Here is a 27,887-nt window from a genome sequence, read left to right on the forward strand (position 1 = left end):
ATTTATATCCAAGTGTCTTATATTTCACCCCCCCCCTTTTTTTTCTTGGGGGCCATCCCCTATCGGACATGTTTAGACCGAAATTCGCAGAGTTACGGATAGAGAAGGGATGGTTCATGCCACTGTGGCCAGGAAGAAGCAGTCCTAAAAATATAAATGTATACATAGCTGTTCTTAGTTTATTCGTATCTCTCTTTTCATTTTATTATGCAGTGTTCTTAACACAAATTTATCTTTAATTTGATAAATTACTGGTTTCTTTATGTGCGATAAACAATCAAACTGTTTATTGTTATAAAATAATCTGTTGAAAATTTACTTCCTCTTCTTTAAATAATTACATAAGCATACAACAATGGTTGCTTTTTAAAGTGAATGGTATGTTCTTTAGCTATCCCCTCTCTATTTGAGTTCGAACATGTACGATAGGGAGTGGTCCCTAAGAAGAAGAGAAAGGATGGTGTATAAGAAAACCGTTTATATCTTGCTGCCACAGTATTTTGCAGGTTTCACATATTAGTATAATGTTACCACGAGTATGATTTTCTGTCTTGACAGTTATTGCAGACTTTTGATGTACAAAATTCATTGATTGTTACAGCGATCAAACCTCCATCTCTCTCTGTTTTTAAGTACAGGCCAAAGTTCTCCTGTCACCCCACAGCGATTGCCTTTCGACTTCATCATATCTTTGCCGAACATGCCATCACAAAAAACGATCAATGTTACCTCGATTTTTCTTTCGGTATAAGGTAATAGCTTCCACTTATTTTTTTAAAAAACAACATGCTGCTTACTTTTTTGTTGTGCTCGGGACATCTTCCACTTTTTTCTTTTTCTTCTTCTTTTTGCTCTATTATATTTCGAGCTACCATACATCGGAATACCCACCATCTTCTCCGCTGCCTGTCGTCGACTTTGGTATATTAAAAAAAAACCTATCTTTTGCAACAGAGCTGTCATAGAATTCGAAGAATGCATGTATATGATTCAGAATATATTCAACATAAGATGTGTATGCTGTACTGGATGTTACTTGCGTTCTTGGCAATTCCTACATAGCATGCTTGTACAAAAATAATGGCTAGAAATGATATAGAACTGTTTAAATTCATACTTACCCTTCAACGGATCATCTAAATGGACTTCATCAATGCTGTCTTTTGGTTAGAACAGAGAATCCTTTTTTCGCTTTATCAACTTGGAAAGGTAGCGGACGCCCGCTTATTTTCCAATGATAACAGCAAAATCAATAGCACCAACAATTAGAAAACTTATATCACTTAACTTACACAGTTTGTCTCAGAGACATGAAGATGATTACAGCTATACATCCAAACATCAACGCTTATATGTGAATTTCCTTTTCAGTTTCATCTAAATTAGGCAATTTAATTCTCTAAAAGTTGGCTTTGTTTTATCCAGAAGAAAAAAAAAAAACTAACATCGCTGGTAAAAACTGTATATGTACCTTTACATGTCTTTATTCAAGGAATACAAAAAAAAATCTTTGTTGAAGGTCCATCGAAAACAGAGAAGATCATACTTCGGTCCTTCCCGACTCCATGCTAAAAAAAAAGAGAATTTTTTAGCATGTATTCTATGTTTGCAGTAAACAAAAAGAAGACAGACTTCGAGATTTAGTCTCTTTAGTTTCTTGATCATGTTGAACTTTAAAGAAGTTTTAATTGTTTAAAAAGTATGAAATACATTTATAGAAAATCATTTAGTAACGACAACAATTAAAACTTTGAAAATGTAAATAAAATGTGTGTACATCATTCTTGAAAGAGTTCAAAGTGCAATTGAGACCTGGGGTTACTTTTTTTTTTGGGTGTGACAATGCCTTTACCCAACCAAAAAAAAAAAAAAAAAAAAAAAAAAAAAAAAAAAAAGCGTTGACGCAGTGCATTCATTTATATTCAGACAAAAGCATATTTGAGTCTACGTTTTCAATATATATATATATATATATATATAAGAGAGAGAGAGGGAAAAAAAAAGGAAAAAATATTAGGCACTTGGACCCTTTCAAAGAAAAAAGAATGTTTCATTTTAACATTCGGCTCTTGAATCTTTTTCTACGCATGTATAAAAGTAGACAGTCTCTCTTTTTTAAATAAGCTTAAACTTTCTTTCCTTTTTATAACTTCTTATCTGTAAATATTATGTCAGCTACTGACTCACCTCCAAGGGACGTCAAGTTTATTCCAGAAACACCAACTTCAGTTCACTCTTCTGAATCACCTCAGGAACATCACCACTCATCAAAGAAACCTCGCAACTACAAGTACTGGTCTGATGAGGAAGTCAAAAAAATCCTTCACTGGCTTACTTTACCAGAGAATGAGGGTAAATTAGCACGTAATAAGGCGCAAGCATGTCGAGAAGTAGCCAAGAATTTATTTGATGGAGATGAATATATGGCTATCTCCGTAAGATCGAAATTAATGTCACTAGAAAAAGGGTTTCGAGAAGCAGAACAATTAAGGTCTCAACTTCATACAACAGATGAGAGTTTAATTCATGGTAAAGTTTTTCTTTTTTTTTTTTTTTTTTTTTTTTTTTTTTTTTTTTTTGCTTGACTGATAGAAATAGATAAAATGAAGGAAATCAGTAAATTTTATAAAGAATGTAAACAGTTATTTGGTACAAGGAACAATGAAGCTGGTTTTCTACCACCTATTTCAACATCCCCTAATTTGCAACATATGCCTACGCCTTCTTCTTATTCATCTAATTCTTCTCATCGACATCAATCTAGTCCTACACATCATTTACCACCTAGTACAATATTACCCCGTCCAGATTATGAGTCAGACAACAATTTACCGCATCTAAATGAAGATCGTCTAAGAGCACTAAGTATTCCGCCTCATTTAATGCGCCGTGGATCATGGTAAGATATATATATATATATATATATATATATATATACAAATGATGGAAGCTTACACAAATATAGGACACTTCCCCGTGTCGGTGGAGTTGACCTGGCCCCAGTCGTACAGAATGAAGAAGAAGAAGAACTGTTTAGAAAGAAAGAATGGTCCCATGTCAAAGTAGCAAGGTATGCTGCGAAACAAGCATCGTATGCAGCCAAAAAAGCAGAATATGAAGCATTAAGATCAAAACATGAACAGCACAAGATGGAATGTGCTATTCAACTTGCTAAAATCGAACTCGATCGTGATGCTTTATCCGTAAGGAAATTAGAACTTGAATTGGAACTGTCGAAACGAAAAGAGTAAATTTTATTGTTTATATTAAATATTTCATGTTTGATTGGGTCCGAGTATTCGGGACTCATTCATACTCTCTTTATATGCCTTTCTCTTGTCTTTTTAAAAGAATGTTAAATTAAAAAGAGCCAGTATAAACAAGTGTACCCGTTATAATAGGTGACACTGCGCCATTTAAATTAGCTCATTTCTAGAAGATCCCCCTCTTTTTTTTTTTTTACACACGAGCTGAAATAGAAAAAACTCCTATTTAAAATCAGGGAGAATTACACAAATCTGTGTTTCCTTTCATTGCCAATAACTAAGGGTTCTGGAACCCATTATGTAAATCAGATTTGTCATTATAAAAAATTTATATACGGAAACCATTGTCATGTTGGAATTCAATGTCCGTTAGTCCATATATAGCCTTGGGTTAAAGGGTTAGATAGATAGGTTAAACACTTTATGCTAGGAGAGGTAGTACATGAGTAAGCCCATTATTGTCTTGGTTTAAAGTATTGACCAATGTCATTCTTTCATTTTTATATGCATGACATGGAATGTAACTTCTTGTATAAGGACTATAGTCAAAATCCTAATTTGGCCACACTGATTAATTTTGGTAAATTAAGTTTGACTAAACCAAGTTATTAACATTAGGGCGTTTAGTTGTATTTGCATTGTCGTCATGATTCTGAGAAGGAATCCATGGCAAGTGTTTTAATATGGTCAATGTGAGATATATATCTCTCTCTTTACTAGTACAGTGTAACAATGCGTTTTTTAATAGTTATATTGCTATATTGATGTCATTGAGCACTTTAGTTCTCTATATCAAACACTATCCATTGAATAGAAGGACCATCATTAACACAGTTCTGTCTTCTTTCAATCCCCCCTTCCTTCCCTTGATCAATGTATTGCGCCTCAAAATATGCTAAAATAGTGTAACGTTCTTTTATATTCTATTTTCGCTTACAAATACCAGAGAGTTGTAGTCTGTGCGCCCATGGATAATTCAATCTATATAATTTGTCGATAAGATTGTATTACCCCCGAAAATAGCGCTTGAATATATAGTGTATAGTTTTAGTATTTGAACATATAAATTTGATGATTTTTTAAAATTTTAAATTAATCAATATAAAAGGAAATTTCAAAGTGGGAGATCTGAATTACAAGGTTACAGATGGAACAATTAAACATTCCATACACCATTTTAAATTGTCAAGACCTACCTCGGGTTCTTTTTCCATTCTTAGTAGGAGACATGCCTATTTTTTTTTATGATTGGCTTAAACTTTAAGCCAGCAAGAGAATAGATATATCTTTGTTTGTAGGCTAATGAGACTATATTGCTATTAGTTGATAAAACTCCCTTTTTTTTTATTTTATTTTTCAGCTATATTTTCTCGCGCCGTACCCTTTTCATTTGCCGGTTTTATATATATATATATATATATATGTATATGAGTGTGTGTGTATGTATGTGCTACCTACTTGCCATTTGATTTGAATATACACTTTTTTATGAATTGTTAGTAAAAAAAAGATGAATGCTATAGCGACCAGTTAACTCAATATCTCTGGACATTCATGTTATCATTGTATAATATAACACATCATATTTTGTACGTTTACTCTATCTTTAATAAGAATAATAAAAAACATTGGTTTGTTTGACCAACATGTCAATTTTCAGAAGGTTATTTGTTTCTGGTAAAAATTAAATTGTTCCTCTTTCATTTTGTCTATTATGATCACAAATGCAAAAATTTTACTGTTAAAAGTGGTTCAGTACACTCAAATCATGATACTGCAGTATATCAAAATTTAATATGTAGGCAATATTTTCTCAATTAGCATCCAATGTGAGGTTATTCTCTTAAGGACACTATAAAAAAAAAAGGCTTATTTCATTTTTATTCTGTGAAATGATTGGCTTCTTTTATTCATGCTTTTAGATTGTCAATGCACTTTCGAATACGCGTTTTCCTTGAATAATTGAATCTCAAACTGATGTTGAAAAAATAAGAATGATGTTATTATTATTTATTTTATTCTTTTATCACATTCTACTATGGCCTTAAAAAGAATTCAAAAGGTATAAAGTGATACAAATAACGCGTTATAATATTGCCTATAGGAATTATCAGACTTGACTAAAAACCCACCTGCTGGTATTAGTGCAGGTCCTATTGAAGAAGATTTATTTCATTGGCAAGGTAAGTTATGAGTCATGTCACAAGTCATCTCATTTAGTTTATTTTTAGGTGTATTGACTGGACCTGTAAGTAATCAAACACAATACACTCTATTCATCTTTATAAAGCAAGGGACACCTTATCAAGGTGGTCATTTTAAACTAGACATCACTTTCTCTGCTGATTATCCTTTTAAACCACCCAAGGTAAAGAAAGTAATAAGATGCGCGTCATCTGATGAGTGTTAGATCAAGTTTACTACCAAGATTTACCATCCCAATATTGATGACGATGGTTCTATTTGTGTTGATCTTTTGAAGCCAGATATCTGGAAACCTGCTACCAAAGTAGCTAATGGTAAGCATCTATATCTATGATAAACAATGTACATTCATACAGCCTAGTTTTACAAGCACTTTCTGGTTTATTGCAGACACCTAATCCTGATGATGCACTTGTTGCTTCTATTGCTGAAATGTACAATAGTAACAGACCAAAGTTTAACAAAATTGCAAAGGAATATGTAGAAAAGGTAAGATATTTATGTATATATATATAAAGAACAATAAGGGAACTCATGTTGTGTGTGTGTATTATTAGTATGCATCTACTCCTTAATCATGTCATATATCATTGCTTGTAAATAAAGGTATAATAAATAAAATAAGCCTAAGTAAATGTGGAGAACAAATCATCACTTTTGATAAAATCAAGGCCACGATGCTTTTCTTTTGTCTCCTCCGAGATAGAACCCACATCATCTACCATCACAAAGTATTGAAAAGACTTGTAATAGTAGCGTAAAATCTTGTCCATATAATCCACAGCATCCAGATTTTCATTTTCAGCAGGCCAGAGACGCATGACTTGTATGTCTCCTTTACTTAAACCGACAGTGATGGAAACAATCGAATTTTGTACTCTATCATGATGTATAAGTCTGTTGTGTATATATGTATGTATGTATGTATGTATGTAGTTTTTACCTAGTGGCAGATTCTCCGTCTTGAATGGCTCTGGTAAAATGATACATGAAGTTATGAGGAATGATCAATTTCCATTCACCATAGACTACAGGAAAACTATTAAACTAAAAAATATCAGCCTATATGTATGTATATATCATTTTACCTTGCTAATGGATTCAGATATCTTTTCAAGAATACTAGGATTATCAATCATGTTCTGTATGTCTGTTGTCACAAAACCACCTGTATTAATAGGGAAAATAGGGCTAGGAGGTATCATGTCTGGATAAGAAAGATCTGGTGCACCAAATTCCCATATCTGTGTTGAAGGTTCTCTTTTGTGTTTAAGCAGATTACGAGAGAAGGCTACTTGATTAGCACGATCAAACTAGAGGAAATCAGTCAATTGGGATCCATACTATCTCATTTTACCATCATCACATAAATTGGCTTAGAAGGATCTGGTGTTGCTGGTTTTTTGTAAGCCTTATTTCCATTTACTACGCGCATTAATAATTGAGCAGCATCTGATTGACCATAGACATGAAATTTAGAGGTTTTTCTCAAGTCAATTAACTAAAGAAGCAGAGTGAGTGATTTGAGCATCAAGATTCTGTTACTTGCTCTTTTATCAAACTTCAGATAGTTGGCAACACGAAGCCATGTAAATTCTTCGTCAGGTAAATCAAGGTCATTGAATTCAACATTTGGTTTAGGAGGCAAATGCTCTATAAAGATAGCACACAACTGTGTATAAGGAGAACTTGCCAGGTCAATATCCTTGGGTAAGTTTTTTAGTTTCTTTGCATCCGCTTCAGACAAGACAACCAATGCATGTGTAGGGGCATCTATATGGCTCACAACACCCACCTAAAGCCATATAAGTAAACAGATGTGTATCGTATAGCTTACCATTTCATTCACTTGTAAAAAGCTCTTGAGTTTACTGAGCTCAATCAATCGATCTTTAGCAGTAATATGTAAGAAACTAAAAGGACGATCCACCAAGAATTCATCCAATCGCTTTAAACATAAAAATGAACTGATCTTGACTGTATGGGCATCATCACCGCTTATTTCAATCAACTTTCTATAGATCATGTTAGTCATTCAATAATCAAGAGCAGGTATACTTGCTGTATTTTGAGTTGATGATAGCAATGCTGCTTGCCTTCTATTTGAACAGAAGAGATGAGTTTATCTCCTTTTTTGAGAACATAGTTTGCTGTAAAGCGTGTAGGAAATGCTGTTGAATTCTGAATACGCAATTTACGTTGATTGTCTGCAATCAGACGAGGATCGGGTCTCGAAGTCTGTCGTCGCATCGGCAATGCTTCTGGCTCATTCGGTCTTGATCGCGGATTCTGATCAGCAGGACGAGGAGTGGTCGAAGGAGGTGAAGACGAACGTTGGCTCATAGAAGGAGAAGAAGGTGATGAAACGGAAGGCGTGTTGGAAGAAGGTTGAGTGACGGGTTCGGAAGTAAAAGTAGTTGCATTGAAATTGGACTGTTTTTGTACCGTGTCAGATGGATCAGGTTCTCTTTGCGTAGGAGAAGAAGGTGATTTGGCTTGATTCGTTAACCTTTGTGTAGCTGTAAATTTAGGTATGGACGGTAATTTGCCTCCTACAGATTGTCTCAAAATTTCTGTAATGTCCAGTTCTTTCTCTATATCAGTAAAGCTATTCTTGAATCATACGCACTTACTGGATACAGGATTCGACAAGGAAATAGGTCGTTTGAGATTAGTAAACGAAGGTTTATAGTCTTTGGAAATTCCTAATTTTGGTTTGGCTGCTTTGGCGTGATTACTTGTCAGAGATTTAGTGCTGGAGGATTCTGAGGGCAGTTTATGCTCTGAGGAACCTATGATGGTCAATGCTCTCTTTGGCAATGCTTTTTCAGTAGGCGTAGTTCCATTTGTCTGAGGACCATTTGACTTTGGTTCTTCATTCTTGTTTTTAGCTTCTTCCTCTAGTTTTCTGCGCTTTGTGGTTGTGTCTTCATCTTGTGTGTCTTTAGGATGAACGTCTGTTCTTTTTTTGTTACCAGGTTCTCCCTTGACAGCATGCACAACAAACGTATCCTGTTTCTTTTTCTTTTTCTTAGCCTGTTCATCCTGTCTGTCAAACAAATCCTTTTTCTTTTTGTCTTCTGCCATGGCTTTTCGCTTTCGATTTGTCTCTTCCATCGCTTGCAAGTCATGACTTTCTTCCAACAATTCTCGTCTTCGTTCCTCTTTTGTCTTTTTCTTTTTTTTCCCCTTCTTATCCGGTTCTTCTTCAATTTTTTCATGTACTTCTACAAGGATAGGGCTCTTGTCTTTTCCTTTCGGATGACTTGATTCCCCTGGCTGTTGCCTAGATGATTCTTTTGGTTTCTGTTTCTTTCGGTTGGTTGTGTCTTCTATTTTTTTCTCTCCTCTCTTTTGAGAAATTCTTCCAGAATGGTTGGGCAATTGAGATTGTGTTCGGGTTCCCAGGTGTTGCTCCTATAGGAAAAAAAATTGAGTTAAGGAACAAGCAGATTCTTTTATACACTATACAATATGAGTGGCACGAAAGTATGAGCGTGTTTTACTTACTACTCTCGTCCATAATTTTTCCATTTGATTTCAAACATGCGTACACCTGTGTCTGTGATGTACATTTGAACAATCTCTTCTACCTCGTAATAGAAATCAGCATCGTCGTCTTCAAACTCTTCAGAGACGGCTAGTGTTTTGTTTGTTTCGACGAGTTGTTTGTTTTCGTCTGGGGTGTCATTTTGAGTGTTTTCGATGGTCTTGTTCTCCATGATGATCGACGAAAAAAAAAAAATAAAGGGTTTAATTTTTTTTTCTGAAAAAAAAGAATGAACTTCAACGCGTCATAGTCAATATGACTGTATTGAAACACTAACTTATTTAACAGTTTCTATCCATGTATCTCTCTTTAGGTTGAGATCAACTTTTTTTTTATGTTCCTGAATAAATTCCCTTGGAAAGCAAACTTTGTGGACAATTTTATTCTCAATGTTAAAGTATTGCTTTCTATATTGATAGCATAATCCTAAAGGCAGGTAACATTGTGTATTCTTTTGTGCTCTGTATGACTTATGATCAATACAACAAAAAAAAGGCTTTAGTCAGCCAAGAATGGCACTGCATGACTTTATGTCCTCTTTTGTATTACAATACAAGAATGGTACTCAATATCGTAGAAGAATATACTATAGTTGAGGTACGAAAAAGACTCTTTCCTCTTTATTGCCAAGCTTACATATGAATGAAATCAAGGGAACCAATTCAAACTATGGTAGTATCCATGCAACAAACTTTTTTTCTTCGGAGTGTAAATACAATATCTTGAAGGCAAGAAATTTTCTCTGAACTGATAAGTAAAATCGGTTTTTGCTTCTAAAATGCTAGAAAGCAAGCTCCTTTCTTTTTGGTGTCTTGATGAAAGCTAGAGATACCTACATTATGGACATTCTGATGTAGCAATGATAGGTTTTTTTGTACAAAAACTCTGAGAAAAGTCAATATTTTGTTCTGGAGGTTTTCTGCTCCTAAACTTTTGTCTTTGTAGTAAAATTGACAAGTGAAAGCAATAGTTAGATGATTCCAGTTTTTGCGCTTGTTTTGAGTATTGAAACATGTAGATAGCTCCACATTTGATGTCACAAAGTCCAAAAGAAGACAATAGTTCGGAAATTAAATCTCGGTCAAAGGGGTTTATTTGAGAAAAAATACAAAAAATGGCCATTTTGACCTTGTTGATTTTTTGATCCTCAATTGACTCCAATCATGTTCATAGATTAATAAACAGTGTCTGGTTAGTTTCCAATGCTTATTTGTGCTACCATGCGCCTTGTTGCCTTGTGTTGTGTGACTTAAAAAAAGGGATTTTTCACGCCTTTGTCAGTATTAGATGTGATATAATGGCAAACTACAAGCTCACATACTAAAGGCACTATACAATGTAGGCCAAGAGAATTCTGGTATATGTGTTCTGATAGATAAAGTGATCATCATGAGGTATTTCTTGATAACAGATGGTGTCGAAACGATAGTCCCTTTTTTATTTATTACTGTTTCAATGTACTTTTAGACCGTCAAACTACACAATTGCAATACATTTCTTTTTCAAAACAATGTTATGAGTTCAAAGCATGTCTAAAAAGACATGTACTCATTTGCCAGAATTTTGTTTTATGTGATGATGTTTAGCCATGTCTGTGCGTGCATATTTTGCTTCTTTCTTTACTTTAAAGGAGATATAGCTAATGTACAGCATTAGTGTATTATTACAGAAGATGCTATAGCTAAGTAGATAGAGCATGTCAATCATTAAATAAGGTTCAAATTTGATTTCAACCATGTACATTGAAGCTTATTGTTTCTTCAAGGCAAGCATAAAAATGGTTAGCTGTACAAAAAGAGGTGATTGGCTGAGCTTCTTTTTCTTTGAATTACAGTCGGGCCTGGATCGCCATGGCATAAAAATGCGTTCTTCTCTAAATCAGGATTTTACTCAGAGACACACATTTAAGAGCAACGATGCGTATATACATCTTTTGTAAAACAAAACAGCATCGTCTTTTGGATTCGTGATAGATCATCATTTGTCACGTCACATCTACTTTTTTTTTTCGTAAAGATCATCATCTACTCTATGTATATGGTATTGTGTGCCATGATGGATTAAAATGTCAGGTATTCAAGTAAGCCAAAAGAATGTACCCCATGAAAAAGTCTTTTAAACATTCTCTCTCTTTCTTTTCACATGTCCTGTGTGAAGTTCCTTCATCAAAGCGTGACGTTGACAGATGTTGCGGAGATGCAATTAAATCTCATTGATAATGGATTTCACATTTCCCCAGGTTTTCTTTTTTTTTTCTCTCTCCTTTTTTTTCTTTATACAACTCTTAATTCATTAATGATGCTTGCCTCCACTACTTCACGCATTGCTCTTCAAGTAAATTTTGAAAAACATAAAATAAAAAACATGACTAACTCAAACTCTTTCAGGCACGCGCTACTCTTGCTAAGCGTTTCTATGCAACAGGTGCTGGTGTCAACACACTTTTATATGTTGAACACAAAGATGGTGCTATCAGCGGTGCTACCTTGAACGCTTTGACTGCTGCCAACAAATTGGGTGGTTCTATCTCTGCTTTAGTTGCAGGTGATGCCCCTGAAGGTGTTGTGAAGCAAGTTGCCAAGTTGACTGGTGTTTCCAAGGTATTGACAGCTAAAGATGCTGCTTATGCCAACACCATGCCTGAAGATATTGCACCTCTTCTTGTTGCAGCTCAAGCACAATTTGGATTCACCCATTTAATTACAGGTCACACTGCTACTGGCAAGAACATCTTTCCTCGTGCTGCTGCTCTAATGGACGTTGCTACTGTCTCTGATATTGTTGCTGTTGAAAGCGAAGATACTTTTGTTCGTCCTATTTACGCCGGTAAGGAGATAATGAAAAAGGAAAATGGATACTGATGTCATGTCATCTAGGTAATGCAATTGCCACTGTGAAATCAAGCGATAAAGTAAAGGTTGTTACTGTTCGTGGTACTGCCTTTGAAGCTGCAGGTACCAAGGACGACGGTGCTGCTGAAGAAGCTGCTCCTTCAGCTGAAAAGCCTGCATTAACTCAATGGATCAGTGAAGAAATCCAAAAGAGTGATCGTCCTGACCTTGGTTCTGCTAAGCGTATTATCAGTGGTGGTCGCGGTATGAAGAATGGAGAAAACTTCAAGATGTTGTATGATTTGGCAGATAAGTTGGGTGCTGCAGGTAATTAGATCACGTGGTTGTGAGAAATGTAAGATGATTAACTGTGGTAGTTGGTGCCTCTCGTGCTGCTGTTGATGCTGGTTTTGTTGATAACTCTTTGCAAGTTGGTCAAACTGGTAAAATCGTTGCTCCTGGTAAGTTTTGTTTTAGCCACACATAGCATGATTTAACTTTTTTTTTTTTTTTTTTTTTTTTTTTGTATACAGAGCTTTACGTTGCTGTTGGTAAGTGACCAAAGAGTCGTGGGAAAAATAGCTAAACAGGATGAAATATAGGTATCTCCGGTGCTATTCAACATCTTGCTGGTATGAAGGACTCCAAGACTATTGTTGCTATTAATAAGGATGCTGATGCTCCTATCTTCCAAGTTGCTGATTATGGTCTTGTTGATGACTTGTTCAAGGCAATTCCTGAATTGACTGAAAAGGTCAGCCAATAAGTCATCCCATGCATCGTAGAAGACTTGTAATTTTTTTCTCTGTAAATTCTCCTTCCCCCCTTTCTCTTTTTGAATACCACATAAACCATCGTTCTTATACTTCAAACGGGGACATCTTTTTTTCTATTGATCGGCCAACTAACGTCTTTAACTTGATTGAACATCCTTTCCGAGAACATCGTTGTTTATGAAAAGAACGCATTAAAGAATTGATTCGTTGAGCATTACTTTTTCTTTCTGCTAATGCTGGTTTATGTTCATTGACCAGAGCATTGTCCGCTTTTAGAATCCAGCGACAAGCTTTGAACCAAAAGAATGGATATTCATGTAAGTTGAAGTAAATTTCCTCCAATGCTTTAGTACTTTTTTTCATGCACAATTATTCCTTTAGGTTTAAGGAAATAAACAATTTGGTATTCTATGACTTGCTCATGTAACAAAGACATTAGGCAAAAAAAAAGTTTCAATGATGAAGTCTTTCTCTATTTCTTCGACTTATGAAGGTAGCATAAACCCTGTTTATGCCCTCATGAATGCTCTAGATATCTACAGACAGTATCTATTAGGGTTTATAGTGCATTTAGAGTTGATTTGGAAAAAAAAAAGCGAGTTGTAAAATTTGATCAAAACGACCTTTCGACCAGAGAGAACTACTCATGAAAAAAGCTCGATTTGACAACTCTTAGTGTTTTTTTCGACGCTATGGAGCGAAAAATAGAGCTATCAACAAGCTCAAGTACTCAAAATGAATGCCAGAGGCTCTGGTTTTTGGTGAATATGTTTACGTAACAGTTATACTATAAACTGACATGATATGAGCGAAAAACCTCGTAAACATTTTTGCCTATTTGTTCAAGATTTTAACAGCAAGATTGCTGTGTTCCTTACATCAATATACAGCTTTTGTCACTAAGCCAAAGCCATAAAATTACGTCTTTATGCAGTTCTAAGCAAAAGCTTGATTTTTTTTTTAATAAAAGCTTGATTTTCATGTTGAATTACTAATTCTTTTTCATTCTTCCTTCTTTCTTTCTCATTATGAATTTCAGTTTTGAAGGCAACTATAAACCAAGACGCAACATCAACTTGGGTAGTGTTAGAAAAGTCGATGATAAGAAGTCGCTTATGGTCGAAGCTCAACTTGAAAGAAAACAACGAGAACAAGAGCGTCTTCGTTTAAAGAGTGCAGAACGTATTCAGACAAATACAATGCTATCTTTGATGAGTATCTTATTGGTCCTATCGACATGATTATCTTGACTCGACAATTGCTCTTATTTTATCAGCCTGAGAAAGACACAGCTTATTTAGAACAATACGCAGCTCAACTCACAGTGATGCCTACAGGTGATTCTTGGGTCTGGCTTGTCTGTCTGTTGATTAAGAAAGTACTTTTACCCAGCATAAAACATCCTTTTGCATCTCACCTATTTTCTCGACTCTTGAATGACCCTGATCATCATATCCGCATCATGACATTTACGCTCTATCATACGCCTGTCTTCAAAACTATCATAGATCAAGGTAAATAGAAGCAGACAAGAATAAGCATTAATATGGATAGATTCAGACTCTTCTGATGATGATGACGACAATGATAATGATGATGTGGTTATGCAAGAAGCAAAACAACCTTCTCTAGTGATATCACCTCTTATTTTAGCTCGTCTTGAATCCCTATATGCCTCAGATCGTATTCATGAACTTCTTTATTCGTTTATTCAACAACAACAATCAGGCATTGAATCCATTGCCAGTTTCTTTAATACACTCATGTTACGATGGCCCTCTAAAAAGGACAGTATTCTCAACACACTTCTATATAAATCTCGACAAAAGACAGCCCAACCTTCAATGATCCATCAATTCATGCTCCACTACTGTAATATCGTTTGAAAGTGTTTGAATAGTCTCAGTTGCTATTTAAATAAGAGGAACGATAGACACTTTGCTTAGGCTTCACACTTTGTGCCAATTGCTCATTGGACAGGTTGGAGCCTGATCTACTAGCCTTATCTTTTGTAATCCCAATACGCTTATTAGGAGGGCGGCCTGATCCATGATTACGACGAGGACAATCACGGCTGATATGACCACGCTCATTACAGTTATAACAACGACGAGTATTAATGAGTTCCATGCAATCTGCTCGACAATGGTAGGATTTTTGACAAAAACGACAAAATTGGGGCATTTCATCCCACATAAGCAGAAGCTCACGATCAAATTCGGGCCAATCCACTACTCGACTAAGTTGTTCAGGCTTAGTCTTGTGAGGATTGTTTAGGTCAAGAACGACGTAGCCCTGGCCGAAAAATACAGCACCATCCATATGAAATCCTAGATCCAGGGCTTCACCAAAATGGGAAAAACGTTTGGTCATTTGCTCGCGAAGAGTTGAAGGATGAATCAAGGGGGGTCGTTCAACCTTAACTCGAGCAGAAAAAAAAATTGTGACCATATTTGCTAGAAACTCCATATGAATTTTGGGCTCAGGCGGGATCACGAGAGCCCATGAAGATGAAAAAAAGACAAACCTCTATCAGGAATTTTTGGAATGACTCTTATGTAGGTCTAATCCAACTGAAATCAGGTGAGGTCATGCCTAAGTACTTCCAGCAAAAAGAAAGCGGGTCTATTAAGATGAAAAAGATGACTTAATTGGAGCATTGGCTTCAAATTTGCGTTCAAAGCTTCTTATACATTATGAATGGCTGAAAAGAGGCCTTTTCCAGTTGATATTGACTAGTATGTGTTTGCTTATTCTTACACCATTCGATACTCAATTTATTTTCGAGTAAGGTCTGCTATAATACACAACGCTTTTGAGAACAAAGAGGGTAGCTTTGAGCATAAACCAACAATGGATGTTTCGCAAGAGGGTTCAGTATTTCAACACCGACACGTTTTCGGCTTGTTCAGCACGCTTAAAATTACCTATGCAACTAAAAGTGCACAAAGCTATCATGAACCTCAAAAAGACGCATTAAGTAAAGTTGTAAATCCAAATATGGTGAATTGAACGGTGTAAATAACTATTTAAGTGAGACAAATTAAAAAATTTCTAGTCCTTGATTCAAAAACAACAGATAAATACTAAAAATCAAGTTGATCAGCAAGTACATCTTTAGCATAGAAAGTTTATTGTGATAAAAAGGGGAGTGTTTTTTCGTTACATATTGTTCATTCACTGGAGTTGAACATAGTTTGCCGGGAACTAAAAAAACAAACAATATAAGCGTTTTATGTACTTTGTTGTGTTATGACTACTTACAATGCCCTGTCTACCATTCAACTTCCCTGTCCACCAGTCATCCTGGCTTTCTGTCTTCTGCACAATTACAATTGTATCCCCTTCTTGAAAACTAAGATCTCCCGGCTGTTGTCCTTCAAATGTATAAAGCGCTTTAGCTGTAGGTTCTACTGGTTTTCTACTAGGTGGAGGTGGAGGTGGAGCTCGTTTGGCAGCAGTTTGAGTGGCATAGTCATTATGATTTGTATTAATATTGTTGTAACTATTATTAGAATGTTGATTGTAAGATGAGTTATAATTTGTGGTGACAGGTGATTTAGTATCTTGTCCATAAGTATTGGGATAAGAAGGAGCCTGATAAGAAGGAGGCGATGTAGGTGATGTATTATAAGGCTGCTGTTGAATCTGTAATGGTGCACCATAGCCACCTATTTGTTGACGAATAGGTGGAGGCTGTCTAAGCGTACCGGGTGCTGAGATATTAGTACTTTTAAAAGTCCCACTTCGACTGATGGGGCTGGTAGGAGATCCGTCAGCAGAACGTGCTGTATATGTTTGTGTACCCAGCGTATGAAATTTAGCATTCAGTGCTCTGTAAAGGGCATCTGCTTCAGGTGGAGGAGGAATGGTGCCGCTTAACAATTCCTTAGCAGTAACACGTTGGCCGTAAAACTTTTCATTCGCATCATTACGAGTAATGACCACAGACCCTTCAAGTGAAACACCAGCAAATAATCCTCTTGTTTTACTGTAAGAATAAATAGCTGCGATGTGCTTTAAACTTGCACTTCCAGATGCTTCTGCATTACGACCAATGGGACCAGCAGCAACTATGCCAATAAGTTATGCTATGAGTAATCTGGCCATCGACACTTACCAGACACATTGCCACCTAGTGTTATGTTGCCGAGTTGACTAAATGTTTTTACAGCCTCCTTTGTGTTCAAAACGAGAACAAAATCTGTCAACTCAGCACCTATAGTGCTGTATTAAGACGATGTGAACGCTAACCTTATCACTTTACCAATTTGTCCACCGGCACCAATACCACCTGTACCAATACAAGAAGGGGCGGACCAACCTATCATCATACAATGATATCATTTTAAACACTGACTTGTAACACTTTGCTTTTTTTCTTACCTCCTTCAGGCAATCTAAACTACTTGGTCAATATCGTTGTAAAACGAAAAGAAAATCATGCTTACCTTGCCACTACAATGCCACTACCAGCACGGCCAGAAAACAAAAATCCTGCTTTGAGTACAGTATAGATAGCTAAACCTTTGGCGTTCATCAAAATGTTTTCAGGAATGATTTTATCCATTCCTTGTCCAGGATCTATGTATGATATGAATATGTAATTCTAGCCTTTTTTTTTTTTTTACCTATAAATCCATTCAAAATCTTGGCAGCCTTTTTGCATTCACCTAAACACGCTTTAATATCTAAAGAAAAAGTGTTCACTCACCAGCTAGACTCGTTGGAATAGGCGAATTGATAGAAGAAGAAACTCCAGAAGCAAAACTGTTTATTTTTTTCATTATATAAAACGAAAGAAAAAGAAATATTATTTTTCTTGTGCATGTTCAATTTCAAATACCAGCCGCTTTCGGTAAAATAATTAACCATCTACATTATGCGTCATGACGTTTCTTTGAAAAGAGCGGGCTGGCTTTACACACACTATTTCCTTATTTAGTTTTATACTTTATTGTATCATAAACCATCTAAAATATATAAAATACATGCTAAAAATAAAGAAGTAGAAGACATTTGATCTCTCAGATATGAATTGAATCAATAAAGAAAACAAATAGTCAAATAAACAATAGAAGCTGATTGAGTCAAATCAACTATTTCTTCTGTATCAACTTCAATCGCATCCTTCATGTATATGAATGATATACACTCAGTAGCGATGCTTGACCATTTTAAATGGTAGAAATAAAATTAAAAGAAATAACTACGCAAAAACTTTTTTTGACTTGCATCAATGCCTTATTTTTTTAAAACTACGCCAACGCTTACTCTTCTTTTTTTTCGCTCTTTTTTCTTCTTTTGAGCGTAAATAGTGTTTAATCTCTTTTGTACAATGAACGCAAACGCACCCAGTTTTGTACCAAACTCTTCACATAAAAATGATAGACCTTCTCAACAAAGAAAAAACAACAGCCAGAAGAAACGCCCGAGTAAATATCAAATTTTCTCTATTTAATTAATAACAATAATAGATAAGAAACAGAACTCGAGAAATAGCAGTAATCGAGAATATAGCCGAGTAATAGACAACTTTCAAGATATGAATTTAGCCCAAGTGGCTCAAAAAACAGGAGGATCCGTTGATAAAAAAGGACGCGTTTCTCTTAATCATCTTTTAAGCTTTTCTTTTCCCGAGAGACAAGAAGCAACCCCTTCACCACAGCGCAAAACCAAAGTAGTCACATCCTATCAACCTTTCAACAAAGAAAGATTTATCAATGCAAAGTAAAACGAGAGAAAAAAAACGGAGCGATACATGTATCTAACCTTAATTTGACAGTTTCCGTTTTATGTTGAACCCAACAGGCAATTATATGTTTCAATTAGCTGATCCAGACACCAATTTTGACTGGGATACCATTGAGCAAGTGGTAATGTTTACTCTTTACGCATGGCATTTAATAACCTATTACATAGCTTATTTCTTCTACAGAAGCACAAGCTTGTCCTATTTGTTTGTCTCCTCCTACCGCAGCTCGTGTGACAAAGTGTGGCCACATTTACTGTTATGCTTGTATATTACACTACCTCGAGCTTCGAGAAAACCCTAAACGATTATGGCGTAAATGTCCTATTTGCTGGGACTCTATCTATGAAGCTGATTTAAAACCTGTGCGTATAATGAAGCCCTTTGCAGTCTCGGACCATGATACCAACAAACATGCTTCTTTGGTTAGTGGTGTCACAGAGGGCGATCGTGTGGACATGTCATTGATTCAACGCCCTCATCATTCTACATTAGCATTTCCATTATCTGATACTTGGCCATTACCTCCTAATGTAGTCTCAAATTACATGAAGCCAGATACACCACTGATTCCATGGCATTTCACACCTCATGCCATGACATTTGCTCGATTCATGTTAGCAAGTCCTGACTATTTAGAACAAGAATACAACAGAGACTGTGCAGAGTTGAATGAAGCCCTATCAGACGCTCATGGCTGGGGATCTGCAGAAGAACTTCCATTCATTCAAACATGCATTGACCTGATTCGAAAAAAGATCAAGTCATTACGTCAACAAAAGACAAAGGAATTGGAACTAGCGATGCATACGTCAGATATGATGTTTGAAGCTGTAGCTAAATATTCTAAAAAGCATGGTAAAAGTCCACAGGCAGTTGTTCAACAAGACGAAGGGCCTGAAGCTTATCATCAAACGAGTAATATGCCAGAGACACTTGTTCGTTCATCGAATGACAATACACCAGCATCAGATTATTTCTTTTACCAAGCTGTGGATGGTCAGCATGTTTACTTGCACCCTCTTGATATCCGTATTTTAAAACATGAATTTGGCGAATACAATCAATTCCCTTCTACGCTACAAGTACAAGCAACCAGTGTTCAAGAATCGACATTAACAGAAGACCTTAGAAAGAAATGTAAATATTTAGGACATTTGCCCCTTGCTTGTGATGTCACTTTTCTAGAGATTAATGTCAAGGACATTGTATCCCCTGAAACGGTTCAAGTCTTTGATCGTAAGTCATCTGAAGCTACATAGAAAAACTAACACATATAATAGAGGAATTGACGGCTCGAGTGAAAAGAAGAAAGGACAAAGAAAGAAGAGAGGATCAAAAGCGAAGGCAAGCAGAAGACAAGCAAAAGTTGCAGGCAGCAAAAGAACAAGAATCAGAACGTCGTATGCTTGAAAACGATCCATTCTTTTCCATGTATAAACCTGCTTATTCACAGGAGGAAAGCGAACACCACTTAGTACAAGCTTTACAAGAATCAGCAGCAGCAACACCAGTAGAGGAATACGAAGAAGAGGAAGAAGATATGGCCTCCTCAACTCATACAAGCCGAGGTCTACTTACAGTTTGGGGAACAAAACAAGTGGTTTCTAGGGAAGAAGAGCTTATGATGGACCAAACTCATGATTGGGCTGACCATATTGTCATTACAAAAAGCCATCGAAAGAAAAAGGGCAAAAAACATTAAAGATATATATATATTTTTGGTTACACGCACATTTGATTTATTTGATACAAAGGACAAGTAATGAATAAACAAGAAGTCCAAAAGAACTCCATGAGATGGCATGTTTTGTTGCTGAATTGGGTGTTTTTTCATAATTGTCGTCAGCATGCTTGACAACGATGGCTTCTTGATAGGGATCACCTTCTTTATAGTCTTCATTCACAATACCCATCGCTTTCAAATCTTCAAGGGATTTACCTTCAAGAGCAGCTGCCTTACTCAACCCTTTGCCTGGATAAAGTACTTCTAAATGTTTTGAGAGGTCTTCAGCAGGCTCCATCAATAATTTCCAAGAATAAGAGGATTTCATTTGACCACGAGGACAGCCCTTATTACATGTATGGTAACAATCATCTTCTGGCCAAGCAGGTGGCGTAGAAGCATTTTTATGAGACCAGCCCAAATCGAGTTCGCAATCAGTATAAGGCTCAAACTGATTAGCACCATAGAAATCAATCAAGCCAGCAATGGCACCTGTCCAAGCAGCATTGTAGTCCTGTGTCACTTCAGAGTATTCGTAATTGGAGCGATCATCATACCAAGTATCGTCAATGTTAGGTCCGCCTTCAACGGCACCGTAGAGAATAAATCGTTGCTTTGTCTTGGACTCCGAGAAATCGCCTTCTACCTTATCTTGAAATTCGCCTCGCATGGGATAGTCAATATAAGAATTGTAAGATGATTTATGGTAGGGTTTTGTAGGATAATTATCACCAAACCCAACGACCCAACTGTAACCGTAATCACCTAAAGCATAGTTGATTTGTTGAATAGCAAAAGTTGTCATGGCCTTGGCTTGTTGTGACTCATAACCAACAGCTTTTGCAAAAGCCAGCATCAAGAAGGCCACGTTGCCAGAATAACCCACTGAACCCCAATGATCGATATAGGCTAGTCCACGAGGAGTAAACTTGACAATTTGTTTAGGATTAGGCAAAAACTGGTTGAAATATACCATGGCATTCTTGTAGTATTTGGGATCCTTGGTAATCGTATAGAGCAAGACGTGTAATCCACCGCCTTTTTCATCCCATGAATACTCGGTCCATGAATCTGTAGAATTCGTGTACCATTTATTAGCTTCTTCTAAATAATAAGGATCTTTGGTGGCTGCGTAAATCCATGCTGCACTCCAGGCAAGCTCATCTTCGTAGCGTGTAGAAGGATACCAAAAAGTAGCCCATTGAAGTGCGTTATCGCGAGAAGTAACATAACTTCCAGGATGATCTGTGGCAAATTTATAAAGACGTTTAGCATGGTTTATAAGCTCGTCAGCGTAAGTAGCATTATGCTTTCGCCAGGAGATAGCAGTCGCAGCCAAGGCAGCACTGTACTCGCCAATAATTTCGGAGGATGGATTATCGGGTGAGATATAGGCTGCTTTATGAGGAAGGCCTGTGGGTACCCATTCCTCAAACTCTTCAGGTGGACCCCAATAATTGAAGTCAACATCCAGTTCAACTGTTTTCGATATAGGGCCAATAGCTGATGTACCTAATTGACCCACGATATAAGTGTCATTGTAATGAGCATTGGTGATATAATCTATAAAAATATTCCGGTCAATGTCAAGTGAAAAAAAACAAGTGTATTTTACCTGCTCCCCATTTCAATAGTTCAAGACCTTCTGCCAGTTCATCCACAGAATTCATAGCGTCTTCAAACACCATGATATTGAAAGCCAATTGAGTCATTGTCCAGCCCAGAGGCAATCCCCATTTCATTGTGTTGGCTGCTTCGTACCAACCACGTGATAAATCTTCACCAAAATCACCTACACAAACCTTACAAGAATCAGATCGCCAGGCAAGTCGTTGATAGGGTAAAACGCCTGATTTTTGAGCATGATAAAACAAATAGCTTTTATGCAATACTTCTGCATAGTCATATTTAGGTGAAGTAGGCGCTACATAGGGCCCTTTCAAAGGTGGTTTTGGTGGATGCATTAAAGGACTACCGGGTAAAGGGTCAGCTCCCGAAAAAGATACCAATGCCACAGCCAATGACAGCCATGAAGCAAAATAAAGTTGCATATTGAATACGAATCAAAGAAAGAGAAAGGAAGAAAAGATAATGTAGATAATGCATTCTTTATACTATCGGAAACATAACAAACTCAACTTCTTTAAAATAATTGTCCGTATAGATGAGTAGTAATTTTTTTTATTATTATTATTTACAATGATTTTTTTTTTCAATAAAAAAATAAAAGTTATTATGCACATAGTGTTTAGTTTGCTACACTGACTTGTCGAACCACACATCTTGAAATATCCATCAAAATTCGAGCAGCCTATGAATTTGATTGGTTTTTAATATATAGAATTAGAAAAAAATTTTTTTTTTTTTTTTTGCTTACCTCTAAAACTTGGTTTTCTTGTTGTTTCAATGACGATTGATTATCTTCTTTTGATTTCTTGTATTGTCTCTTCTTTCGTGGTTCTTTCTTAATTTGTTTTGGTTGCTCTTCTTCCTCTTCATTAGAGGAAGAGGAAGGGGAAGAAGCAAAAGAAGCTAAAGTAGCAGCGGCTAATGAAATGTCATCATTGGCTGCTATTGTTGTTACGTTATTCTTTCTAGCTCGCTTTTTTGTAGTAGAATGACTATTCAAAGGATTTGATCGTTTAACACCACCACTTGTAGGCGTAGTCACAGGACTAGGGTAGTAGTATTGAGCAGGATATTCCTGTTGTTGATAGTAATAAGCATTTGTATTGGCATTTGCAGCAACAGGAGCTTGGAGATGATATCCAGGCAATGAAGAAGGAGGAGGAAGAATGTAGACTTGTCTACCAGGATTTGATGGGCTACTACTGTTAGGCGTAGTTTCAGTCATTGCTACTGAATTTTGGTTTTTATTATTATTGTTATTATAAAAGTAATTGGATTCAAACAAAGCAGATGGAGGAGGCAATTTGCTTGTTGATTCCTTTGGCGTAGTAGCAGTAGCAGCGGTGGTAGTCATTGAATAAAGAAAACAAAGAAAAAAAAAGAGAGAGAGAAACAAAACAAAAAAAAAAACTTTTTTCTTAAACCTTAAAAAAGTTTGCAGCGGAAATCCAATTTTATTTCTTTAAAATTTAGATTATTTACACTTTATTGAAAAAAATTTGTATTGAAAAAAATAGATTCTAGAAATGAAACAGAGCATGAGATGCATAAGCAATATTTGTATTGTTACTTACATCAGGTTGTAGGGAAGAGAAGAGAATAGAAAGGAGATAAATTAGTAACAGATATTAGCCAGTCTATATAAGATATTGATATGGATATGAGGAGATAGTTAAATATCACTATCTTGTCAATTGCATAGTTACTAAAAATGAGATAGTCTCCAACTCATTACATTCATACTACTACACGCTTGATCGACAATATGGCCGACCAATACCAAGCTGTGATTGATGCCAAAGGCTGTACTACCAAGTACTAACTTGCTTTATTTATATTATCTTAAAATGAACATCCCAACAAATCATCCACAAAGAACTGAGCGTGCTCAAGTATTATCTTGGCATATTGAAGGGCTTGGATTAGGATACCTTTGTTGCTGAGTTCGAATGACAACAAAATGGGTTAATTTTTATTTCGGGTCAGTGTATATCTGTCAAAGCAAATTAAACCTTATAAACAACACTGTTTGTCTTGTATAGGCAAATAAAAGAAATCTTCCCCATATCCGCAAAAGAAAAAAAGACGAAAGAAAAATTCAAGAGATGCCTTCGACTGAGCAAAGTGTTGTCCGAGAAGATCGGAAATGACTCCAAAAAAATCGATGTTGGTACAACATTTTTGTCCATTCACTCTCCCTTTTGATTGCCTTTTATTTCTTGACAAGATTTGTAGTCTTCTTTGATTTCAAGTGAATATGTTTTAGTAGAAATTCTAAAAGCTTTTTTAGACTGAACTAAAGGCGGAAGTTCAATGAGCTCTCGATATTAAAAGGAACTGGTTGCTCCGAATGCTTTCACATCTCATTACCAAATATGTCTTTTATCATTTGTTTATAACCCAAGTCAAGCAAAGAAACTTCTTTTGATCGATACTCACAAACCATGTGTAGGAATAACTGAATTATGATCAACCTCTTTGTTTCTTGTGTCGCTGAGGTATGTATCTAATTTTCAGCCGCTAAATGCTTATCGATATAGTTTGCCTGAAATAACATATTCATCAACTCAAGTGCTAGTCAGGCACATTAAAAATATCTTGAACTATTTTTTTTTTATTTGAAACACTTTTTTTTTTCTCAAGCTAAATTTTTGGTCTTGATTCTCTTTGTGGTATGATCAAACATGCTATTACGAGCTTTACTTAGCTCTTGTGGTGTGAAATTTTGGCATCTATTGATACAGCTATGATCTTGAGATAAACCCCCACAACGATAACAACTGATCAGCTCGTATTAGTTGATATATATATATATATATATATATAAACTAGCTTATTACTTACAAATAGGCGCCGCATACACAACGCATAGTAATACATCCACTCTGATAGAAATGATGATAAACAAGTGATATATATAGAAGCAGAACAACTTACTACTTTCTCTACCAAATGTTCACATCGAGGACATCGCGCCCATTCTTTATGTTGACCATGTTCCAATACTTTTTTGACTGTTTCTTCATCATCTACGATTTTGATTTCACCTATAGAATCTATATATGAATATAGGTAACACAAATTGTAAATGTTACCAGGATGCCAGTGACTTTGACATGCGATGCAGAAACCCCGACGACACTCGTAGCATTCCCCAAATGTACATTGTTTGGTACATTTAATATGGGTATCATAAATAGCACGACAATTGGCAAAAGGACAACGGACCTAATGCATCATTATTTAGCTTCTGTTTATACAGTCTATACTTAACCTTGTTTTTGACATGTGCTTTAATAATAGCAAAAGTCCACCATCGTTTCATTTCTGCTTTAGAGAAAAGGTTTTGAAGCACATCCTGGGTCACAAAGTGTTCTTTGCAATCAGGACTCGGACATTCAATAGTTTCATAAGATGTATATCGAACATCTTCCAAAGCACTATTAAAGTATTTTCTAGCACATTCTCGACAGATGCTATGACTGCATTTATTGGTACTATGAGAGATATTTGACCTATAGGAAATCATACAGATAGTACATTCAAAAGGAGCTCGTTTTCTCTTGTTGTTGATTGGATGTTCTGATTCATGATTGTTGTCGATAGACATATCATTAAACAGTTTTGTGATTGTTGTACTCATCAAAGAAAAAGAGAGAGAGAGAGAGAGAGAGAGAGAGAGAGAAAAGGAAATTGACATGAAGTGTGTTCCATCATAAAACAAAAAGTATATATATATATATATATCAACTGTTGTTTGTATATCACTGCGCCAAAAAAGCAATGTCATTCGAAAACTCTGTATGACACACGTGTATCCCTTTAAATCTAGACTTGTTCTCCTTGATAAGATTGGTTTTTTTTCTTGCCTCCTAGGATTACATGCTCAGTTTTGGTATGACATTTAATTCTTTAGCCCAATAAAGTTATTAGGAGAATTGCTTCAATGTTTTTGTTTAAAAGAATGTCTTTATAGTTTAATTTGATAAATAGTTTGATTAGAAATGGTGCGTTGTACAAAAGAAGACCTGTTTTTTTCTATCATGGTCTGGACATGCCTATTTTATCTTTTTTTATATGAAAAAAGATCGACGACAGAAAAAAAAAACCTTTTTTCTCTTAAAATAGTGACTCCGAAATAGCCAAGGGAAAAAAGGAAAAAGAAAGTAGTTGTACAATAACAAAAAAAAATGAAATGATAATAACCTCTAAATAAGGGTTCAAGCCTATAATGACAAAATGTATATAAAAAAGAAAAGGAGGAAGGGGGAGGGAAAACAAAGTACAACGGCCAGGCTTAAATCAGTAATTGTTGAAAAGAACCAATCACAAAAGTAGTAGAAAGGCCGATCATTTGAGTTGACAAATAAAGATTATTTAGAAATATATTTCAAACAGAATTCAACCTGAAAAAGATCGACGGTTGATTGGTGAAGTTACTCTATTTATATTTTCTTTTTTTTTTATCTAATTTTTTTCTTTCTTTCTTTCTTTCTTTCTTTTCTTTTCTTTTCTTTTCTTTTTAAATCATGATCATGATGACACCTTTTACTTCTTCAACAAATGCACCAACACCTGCAACAAAAGGAAAAAAACCATATAAAAGCTGGTTAAAAGATGGCGTAAATGGTGGGCCTTCTTCTATGGAAGTGCTCGTCAACTGGCTTTCCAAAAAAGCAAATTACGCTAAATGGAAAGGCGATGATTGTGAAAGAATCCCAAAGAAATCTTTACTTGAGAGTATTATCGATGAAATGAGAGAGGTCGGCATTTATCACCGCCTTGCAAAAGACGTAGCTTCAAAGATCTCTACCTTACAGAGTAATTATCGTCTTGTTCGTGAATGGAAAGAAGTAGAAGGCAAGAAATTGCTTGAAAATGGTGTTAGCGAAGAAGGCATTCATGGTAACATCAGAATGAAATACATATTTTTTTATAACACACTTTTTTTTATATATACAGAGGAACTAGTAAAGCGATTTCCTTATTGGGACTCTTTAGATGAGGTATTCAATAGTACCCGTACTTCTTCTTGGCCAATGTCAATCAGCAGTATCATGCACTCAAATGAAGAAGACGATTTATTTCATGTTAAACAAGAAGAATACGCATTTGAGGATGAAGAAGACTCGATTGGTTCTCCTCCTAAAAGAAGACGAAGATTAAGTGATAGTACACTACAGCCTACGACACAACGATCATCTATTGATAATACATCTGATTCAGCTAGTACAACACATTCAACACAGTCTTTACCTACAAGTATGTCAGTTACTTCGCCCATTGTGATCAAACCATTGCCTCGAGTACTACCATCGCCCATTTCAAATAGTACAGCAGCCCCGCCTCCACCCACTATTCCACCTCCCTCATTATCCACCAATCATAAAAACTTTTCTACTATTCCCTCACCATCTCCACCACCATCATCATATTATCATTATCTTCCACATCCCTATACGACTGAACCTCATCGTCGTGACCATGTTTTGGCTGAATCTTTACTTCAAATGACACGCGAGAAAGAAGCAGGTCGAATGAAACGATCTCAAGATATGCTCCAGTTTCTAAGAGAAAAACGAATGGAACGTGAGCAACTCTTGATCGAAAAAGAACTAACAAAACGAGTCAAGGCCAAAGCAGAGCTCGTAAAGAATCTCATGGAAGCAGGTTTTGATAAGAATGCGATTGCTGAGCAACTCAATATGTTATAATTATTTTATTTTTTTCTTTTATTTATTTCACTCCTTTTTTTTTTCATTCTATGCAAACATCCGCTTCTTTTTTCTTTCTTCTTAATAACTATTAATTACTGCTGCCCTTATGTACAAAATATATAAATATATATATACTCTTCATCATGTCAAAATAAAAAAGATTTCTTGTCCCCTTTTTTTTCTCCTAAGAAAATTCGTCAACTTTCTTAAATTGGATGTTTCCAGACTTTGCCACACATCAATTTTTTTTTTTTTTTACATATTTTTTTTAACAACGGAACCAACCTTTTTTATTTAAATTCGACTCGGGGTCACGGATGTTCCCATAAAACAGAAATCTTGGATTAGGAAAATCAATCTTAAGAGGAAATGTGATTATAAAGAAGAATTTCCCACTCAACTATTCTGTAAAAATTCTTTTTAACTCCCTAGTAA

General features: G+C 35.8%; 12 protein-coding genes across 12 annotated transcripts; 6 read left to right on the forward strand and 6 right to left on the reverse strand.

Annotated features, from left to right (window-relative positions):
* Window positions 1–2,168: 2,168 nt before the first annotated feature.
* On the forward strand, window positions 2,169–3,251 carry B0P05DRAFT_466263 (uncharacterized protein; the record flags this gene model as incomplete). Its single annotated transcript, XM_051574318.1, has 3 exons — window positions 2,169–2,529; window positions 2,593–2,899; window positions 2,966–3,251. The coding sequence occupies 3 exons, from the start codon at window positions 2,169–2,171 to the stop codon at window positions 3,249–3,251; spliced, it is 954 nt and encodes a 317-aa protein (XP_051436819.1).
* Window positions 3,252–4,949: 1,698 nt separating this feature from the next.
* Window positions 4,950–6,050, forward strand: B0P05DRAFT_533996 (ubiquitin-conjugating enzyme E2D 1). The gene is made up of 5 exons (XM_051577274.1): window positions 4,950–5,328; window positions 5,371–5,449; window positions 5,498–5,514; window positions 5,557–5,634; window positions 5,677–6,050. Exons 1-5 carry the CDS (start codon window positions 5,305–5,307, stop codon window positions 5,803–5,805), a joined length of 327 nt encoding a protein of 108 aa, XP_051436820.1. The 5' UTR covers window positions 4,950–5,304; the 3' UTR covers window positions 5,806–6,050.
* B0P05DRAFT_533999 (uncharacterized protein) lies at window positions 6,039–9,279 on the reverse strand. Its single transcript, XM_051577275.1, has 9 exons — window positions 8,985–9,279; window positions 8,101–8,820; window positions 7,534–8,079; window positions 7,309–7,486; window positions 7,021–7,266; window positions 6,829–6,972; window positions 6,560–6,784; window positions 6,415–6,518; window positions 6,039–6,350 (listed from the first exon to the last, which is right to left on the reverse strand). Exons 1-9 carry the CDS (start codon window positions 9,191–9,193, stop codon window positions 6,098–6,100), a joined length of 2,625 nt encoding a protein of 874 aa, XP_051436821.1. The 5' UTR covers window positions 9,194–9,279; the 3' UTR covers window positions 6,039–6,097.
* Window positions 9,280–11,319: 2,040 nt separating this feature from the next.
* On the forward strand, window positions 11,320–12,618 carry B0P05DRAFT_585373 (uncharacterized protein; the record flags this gene model as incomplete). Its single annotated transcript, XM_051582431.1, has 6 exons — window positions 11,320–11,355; window positions 11,409–11,847; window positions 11,898–12,179; window positions 12,230–12,313; window positions 12,386–12,403; window positions 12,455–12,618. The coding sequence occupies 6 exons, from the start codon at window positions 11,320–11,322 to the stop codon at window positions 12,616–12,618; spliced, it is 1,023 nt and encodes a 340-aa protein (XP_051436822.1).
* A 986-nt stretch (window positions 12,619–13,604) lies between these two features.
* Window positions 13,605–14,576, forward strand: B0P05DRAFT_534008 (uncharacterized protein). Its single transcript, XM_051577276.1, has 2 exons — window positions 13,605–14,142; window positions 14,183–14,576. Exons 1-2 carry the CDS (start codon window positions 13,866–13,868, stop codon window positions 14,512–14,514), a joined length of 609 nt encoding a protein of 202 aa, XP_051436823.1. The 5' UTR covers window positions 13,605–13,865; the 3' UTR covers window positions 14,515–14,576.
* A 1,121-nt stretch (window positions 14,577–15,697) lies between these two features.
* Window positions 15,698–17,424, reverse strand: B0P05DRAFT_534023 (uncharacterized protein). Its single transcript, XM_051577277.1, has 8 exons — window positions 17,343–17,424; window positions 17,260–17,301; window positions 17,080–17,212; window positions 17,015–17,028; window positions 16,896–16,952; window positions 16,749–16,847; window positions 15,893–16,701; window positions 15,698–15,835 (listed from the first exon to the last, which is right to left on the reverse strand). The coding sequence occupies exons 1-8, from the start codon at window positions 17,413–17,415 to the stop codon at window positions 15,806–15,808; spliced, it is 1,257 nt and encodes a 418-aa protein (XP_051436824.1). The 5' UTR covers window positions 17,416–17,424; the 3' UTR covers window positions 15,698–15,805.
* A 419-nt stretch (window positions 17,425–17,843) lies between these two features.
* B0P05DRAFT_534029 (uncharacterized protein) lies at window positions 17,844–20,088 on the forward strand (the record flags this gene model as incomplete). Its single annotated transcript, XM_051577278.1, has 5 exons — window positions 17,844–18,063; window positions 18,106–18,358; window positions 18,414–18,504; window positions 18,551–19,619; window positions 19,664–20,088. The coding sequence occupies exons 1-5, from the start codon at window positions 17,967–17,969 to the stop codon at window positions 20,083–20,085; spliced, it is 1,932 nt and encodes a 643-aa protein (XP_051436825.1). The 5' UTR covers window positions 17,844–17,966.
* On the reverse strand, window positions 20,089–22,275 carry B0P05DRAFT_506765 (Six-hairpin glycosidase-like protein). The gene is made up of 2 exons (XM_051575544.1): window positions 21,722–22,275; window positions 20,089–21,669 (listed from the first exon to the last, which is right to left on the reverse strand). Exons 1-2 carry the CDS (start codon window positions 22,155–22,157, stop codon window positions 20,123–20,125), a joined length of 1,983 nt encoding a protein of 660 aa, XP_051436826.1. The 5' UTR covers window positions 22,158–22,275; the 3' UTR covers window positions 20,089–20,122.
* On the reverse strand, window positions 22,267–23,106 carry B0P05DRAFT_635822 (uncharacterized protein). Its single transcript, XM_051583605.1, has 2 exons — window positions 22,484–23,106; window positions 22,267–22,417 (listed from the first exon to the last, which is right to left on the reverse strand). The coding sequence occupies exons 1-2, from the start codon at window positions 23,087–23,089 to the stop codon at window positions 22,355–22,357; spliced, it is 669 nt and encodes a 222-aa protein (XP_051436827.1). The 5' UTR covers window positions 23,090–23,106; the 3' UTR covers window positions 22,267–22,354.
* Window positions 23,107–24,373: 1,267 nt separating this feature from the next.
* Window positions 24,374–24,771, reverse strand: B0P05DRAFT_466397 (uncharacterized protein; the record flags this gene model as incomplete). The annotated part of the gene is made up of 3 exons (XM_051574330.1): window positions 24,374–24,515; window positions 24,580–24,620; window positions 24,673–24,771. Coding segments are annotated over 3 exons (282 nt in total), but the record flags the coding sequence as incomplete, so codon positions are not given.
* Window positions 24,613–25,662, reverse strand: B0P05DRAFT_25688 (uncharacterized protein). The gene has a single exon (XM_051573351.1). The coding sequence runs from the start codon at window positions 25,523–25,525 to the stop codon at window positions 24,926–24,928; it is 600 nt and encodes a 199-aa protein (XP_051436829.1). The 5' UTR covers window positions 25,526–25,662; the 3' UTR covers window positions 24,613–24,925.
* A 572-nt stretch (window positions 25,663–26,234) lies between these two features.
* B0P05DRAFT_534035 (uncharacterized protein) lies at window positions 26,235–27,626 on the forward strand. Its single transcript, XM_051577279.1, has 2 exons — window positions 26,235–26,640; window positions 26,698–27,626. The coding sequence occupies exons 1-2, from the start codon at window positions 26,265–26,267 to the stop codon at window positions 27,447–27,449; spliced, it is 1,128 nt and encodes a 375-aa protein (XP_051436830.1). The 5' UTR covers window positions 26,235–26,264; the 3' UTR covers window positions 27,450–27,626.
* The last annotated feature ends 261 nt before the right edge of the window (window positions 27,627–27,887 follow it).

This window comes from Gilbertella persicaria (assembly GCF_025201335.1).
Source record: "Gilbertella persicaria strain CBS 190.32 chromosome Unknown B0P05scaffold_11, whole genome shotgun sequence".
Lineage (NCBI taxonomy): Eukaryota > Fungi > Mucoromycota > Mucoromycetes > Mucorales > Choanephoraceae > Gilbertella > Gilbertella persicaria.

What these genes read in the sequence shown, in the direction of transcription:
- B0P05DRAFT_533999 (XM_051577275.1), bottom strand. Translation starts at nt 9,193, where the DNA reads ATGGAGAACAAGACCATCGAAAACACTCAAAATGACACCCCAGACGAA. An exon ending in TTTTACAAGTGAATGAAATG is followed by an intron (nt 7,267 to 7,308) that starts GTAAGCTATACG and finishes ATATGGCTTTAG; the next exon opens with GTGGGTGTTGTGAGCCATAT. An exon ending in TATCTGAATCCATTAGCAAG is followed by an intron (nt 6,519 to 6,559) that starts GTAAAATGATAT and finishes GATATTTTTTAG; the next exon opens with TTTAATAGTTTTCCTGTAGT.
- B0P05DRAFT_25688 (XM_051573351.1), bottom strand. Translation starts at nt 25,525, where the DNA reads ATGACATTGCTTTTTTGGCGCAGTGATATACAAACAACAGTTGATATA.
- B0P05DRAFT_506765 (XM_051575544.1), bottom strand. Translation starts at nt 22,157, where the DNA reads ATGCAACTTTATTTTGCTTCATGGCTGTCATTGGCTGTGGCATTGGTA. An exon ending in ACTATTGAAATGGGGAGCAG is followed by an intron (nt 21,670 to 21,721) that starts GTAAAATACACT and finishes ATATTTTTATAG; the next exon opens with ATTATATCACCAATGCTCAT.
- B0P05DRAFT_534035 (XM_051577279.1), top strand. Translation starts at nt 26,265, where the DNA reads ATGATCATGATGACACCTTTTACTTCTTCAACAAATGCACCAACACCT. An exon ending in TAGCGAAGAAGGCATTCATG is followed by an intron (nt 26,641 to 26,697) that starts GTAACATCAGAA and finishes TTATATATACAG; the next exon opens with AGGAACTAGTAAAGCGATTT.
- B0P05DRAFT_533996 (XM_051577274.1), top strand. Translation starts at nt 5,305, where the DNA reads ATGGCCTTAAAAAGAATTCAAAAG. An exon ending in CCTTAAAAAGAATTCAAAAG is followed by an intron (nt 5,329 to 5,370) that starts GTATAAAGTGAT and finishes TATTGCCTATAG; the next exon opens with GAATTATCAGACTTGACTAA. An exon ending in ATCCTTTTAAACCACCCAAG is followed by an intron (nt 5,635 to 5,676) that starts GTAAAGAAAGTA and finishes GATGAGTGTTAG; the next exon opens with ATCAAGTTTACTACCAAGAT.
- B0P05DRAFT_635822 (XM_051583605.1), bottom strand. Translation starts at nt 23,089, where the DNA reads ATGACTACCACCGCTGCTACTGCTACTACGCCAAAGGAATCAACAAGC. An exon ending in AAGAAAACCAAGTTTTAGAG is followed by an intron (nt 22,418 to 22,483) that starts GTAAGCAAAAAA and finishes TCAAATTCATAG; the next exon opens with GCTGCTCGAATTTTGATGGA.
- B0P05DRAFT_534008 (XM_051577276.1), top strand. Translation starts at nt 13,866, where the DNA reads ATGATTATCTTGACTCGACAATTGCTCTTATTTTATCAGCCTGAGAAA. An exon ending in CAAAACTATCATAGATCAAG is followed by an intron (nt 14,143 to 14,182) that starts GTAAATAGAAGC and finishes TAATATGGATAG; the next exon opens with ATTCAGACTCTTCTGATGAT.
- B0P05DRAFT_534023 (XM_051577277.1), bottom strand. Translation starts at nt 17,415, where the DNA reads ATGAAAAAAATAAACAGTTTTGCTTCTGGAGTTTCTTCTTCTATCAAT. An exon ending in TATTCCAACGAGTCTAGCTG is followed by an intron (nt 17,302 to 17,342) that starts GTGAGTGAACAC and finishes AAGCGTGTTTAG; the next exon opens with GTGAATGCAAAAAGGCTGCC. An exon ending in TGGTGCCGGTGGACAAATTG is followed by an intron (nt 16,848 to 16,895) that starts GTAAAGTGATAA and finishes ACAGCACTATAG; the next exon opens with GTGCTGAGTTGACAGATTTT.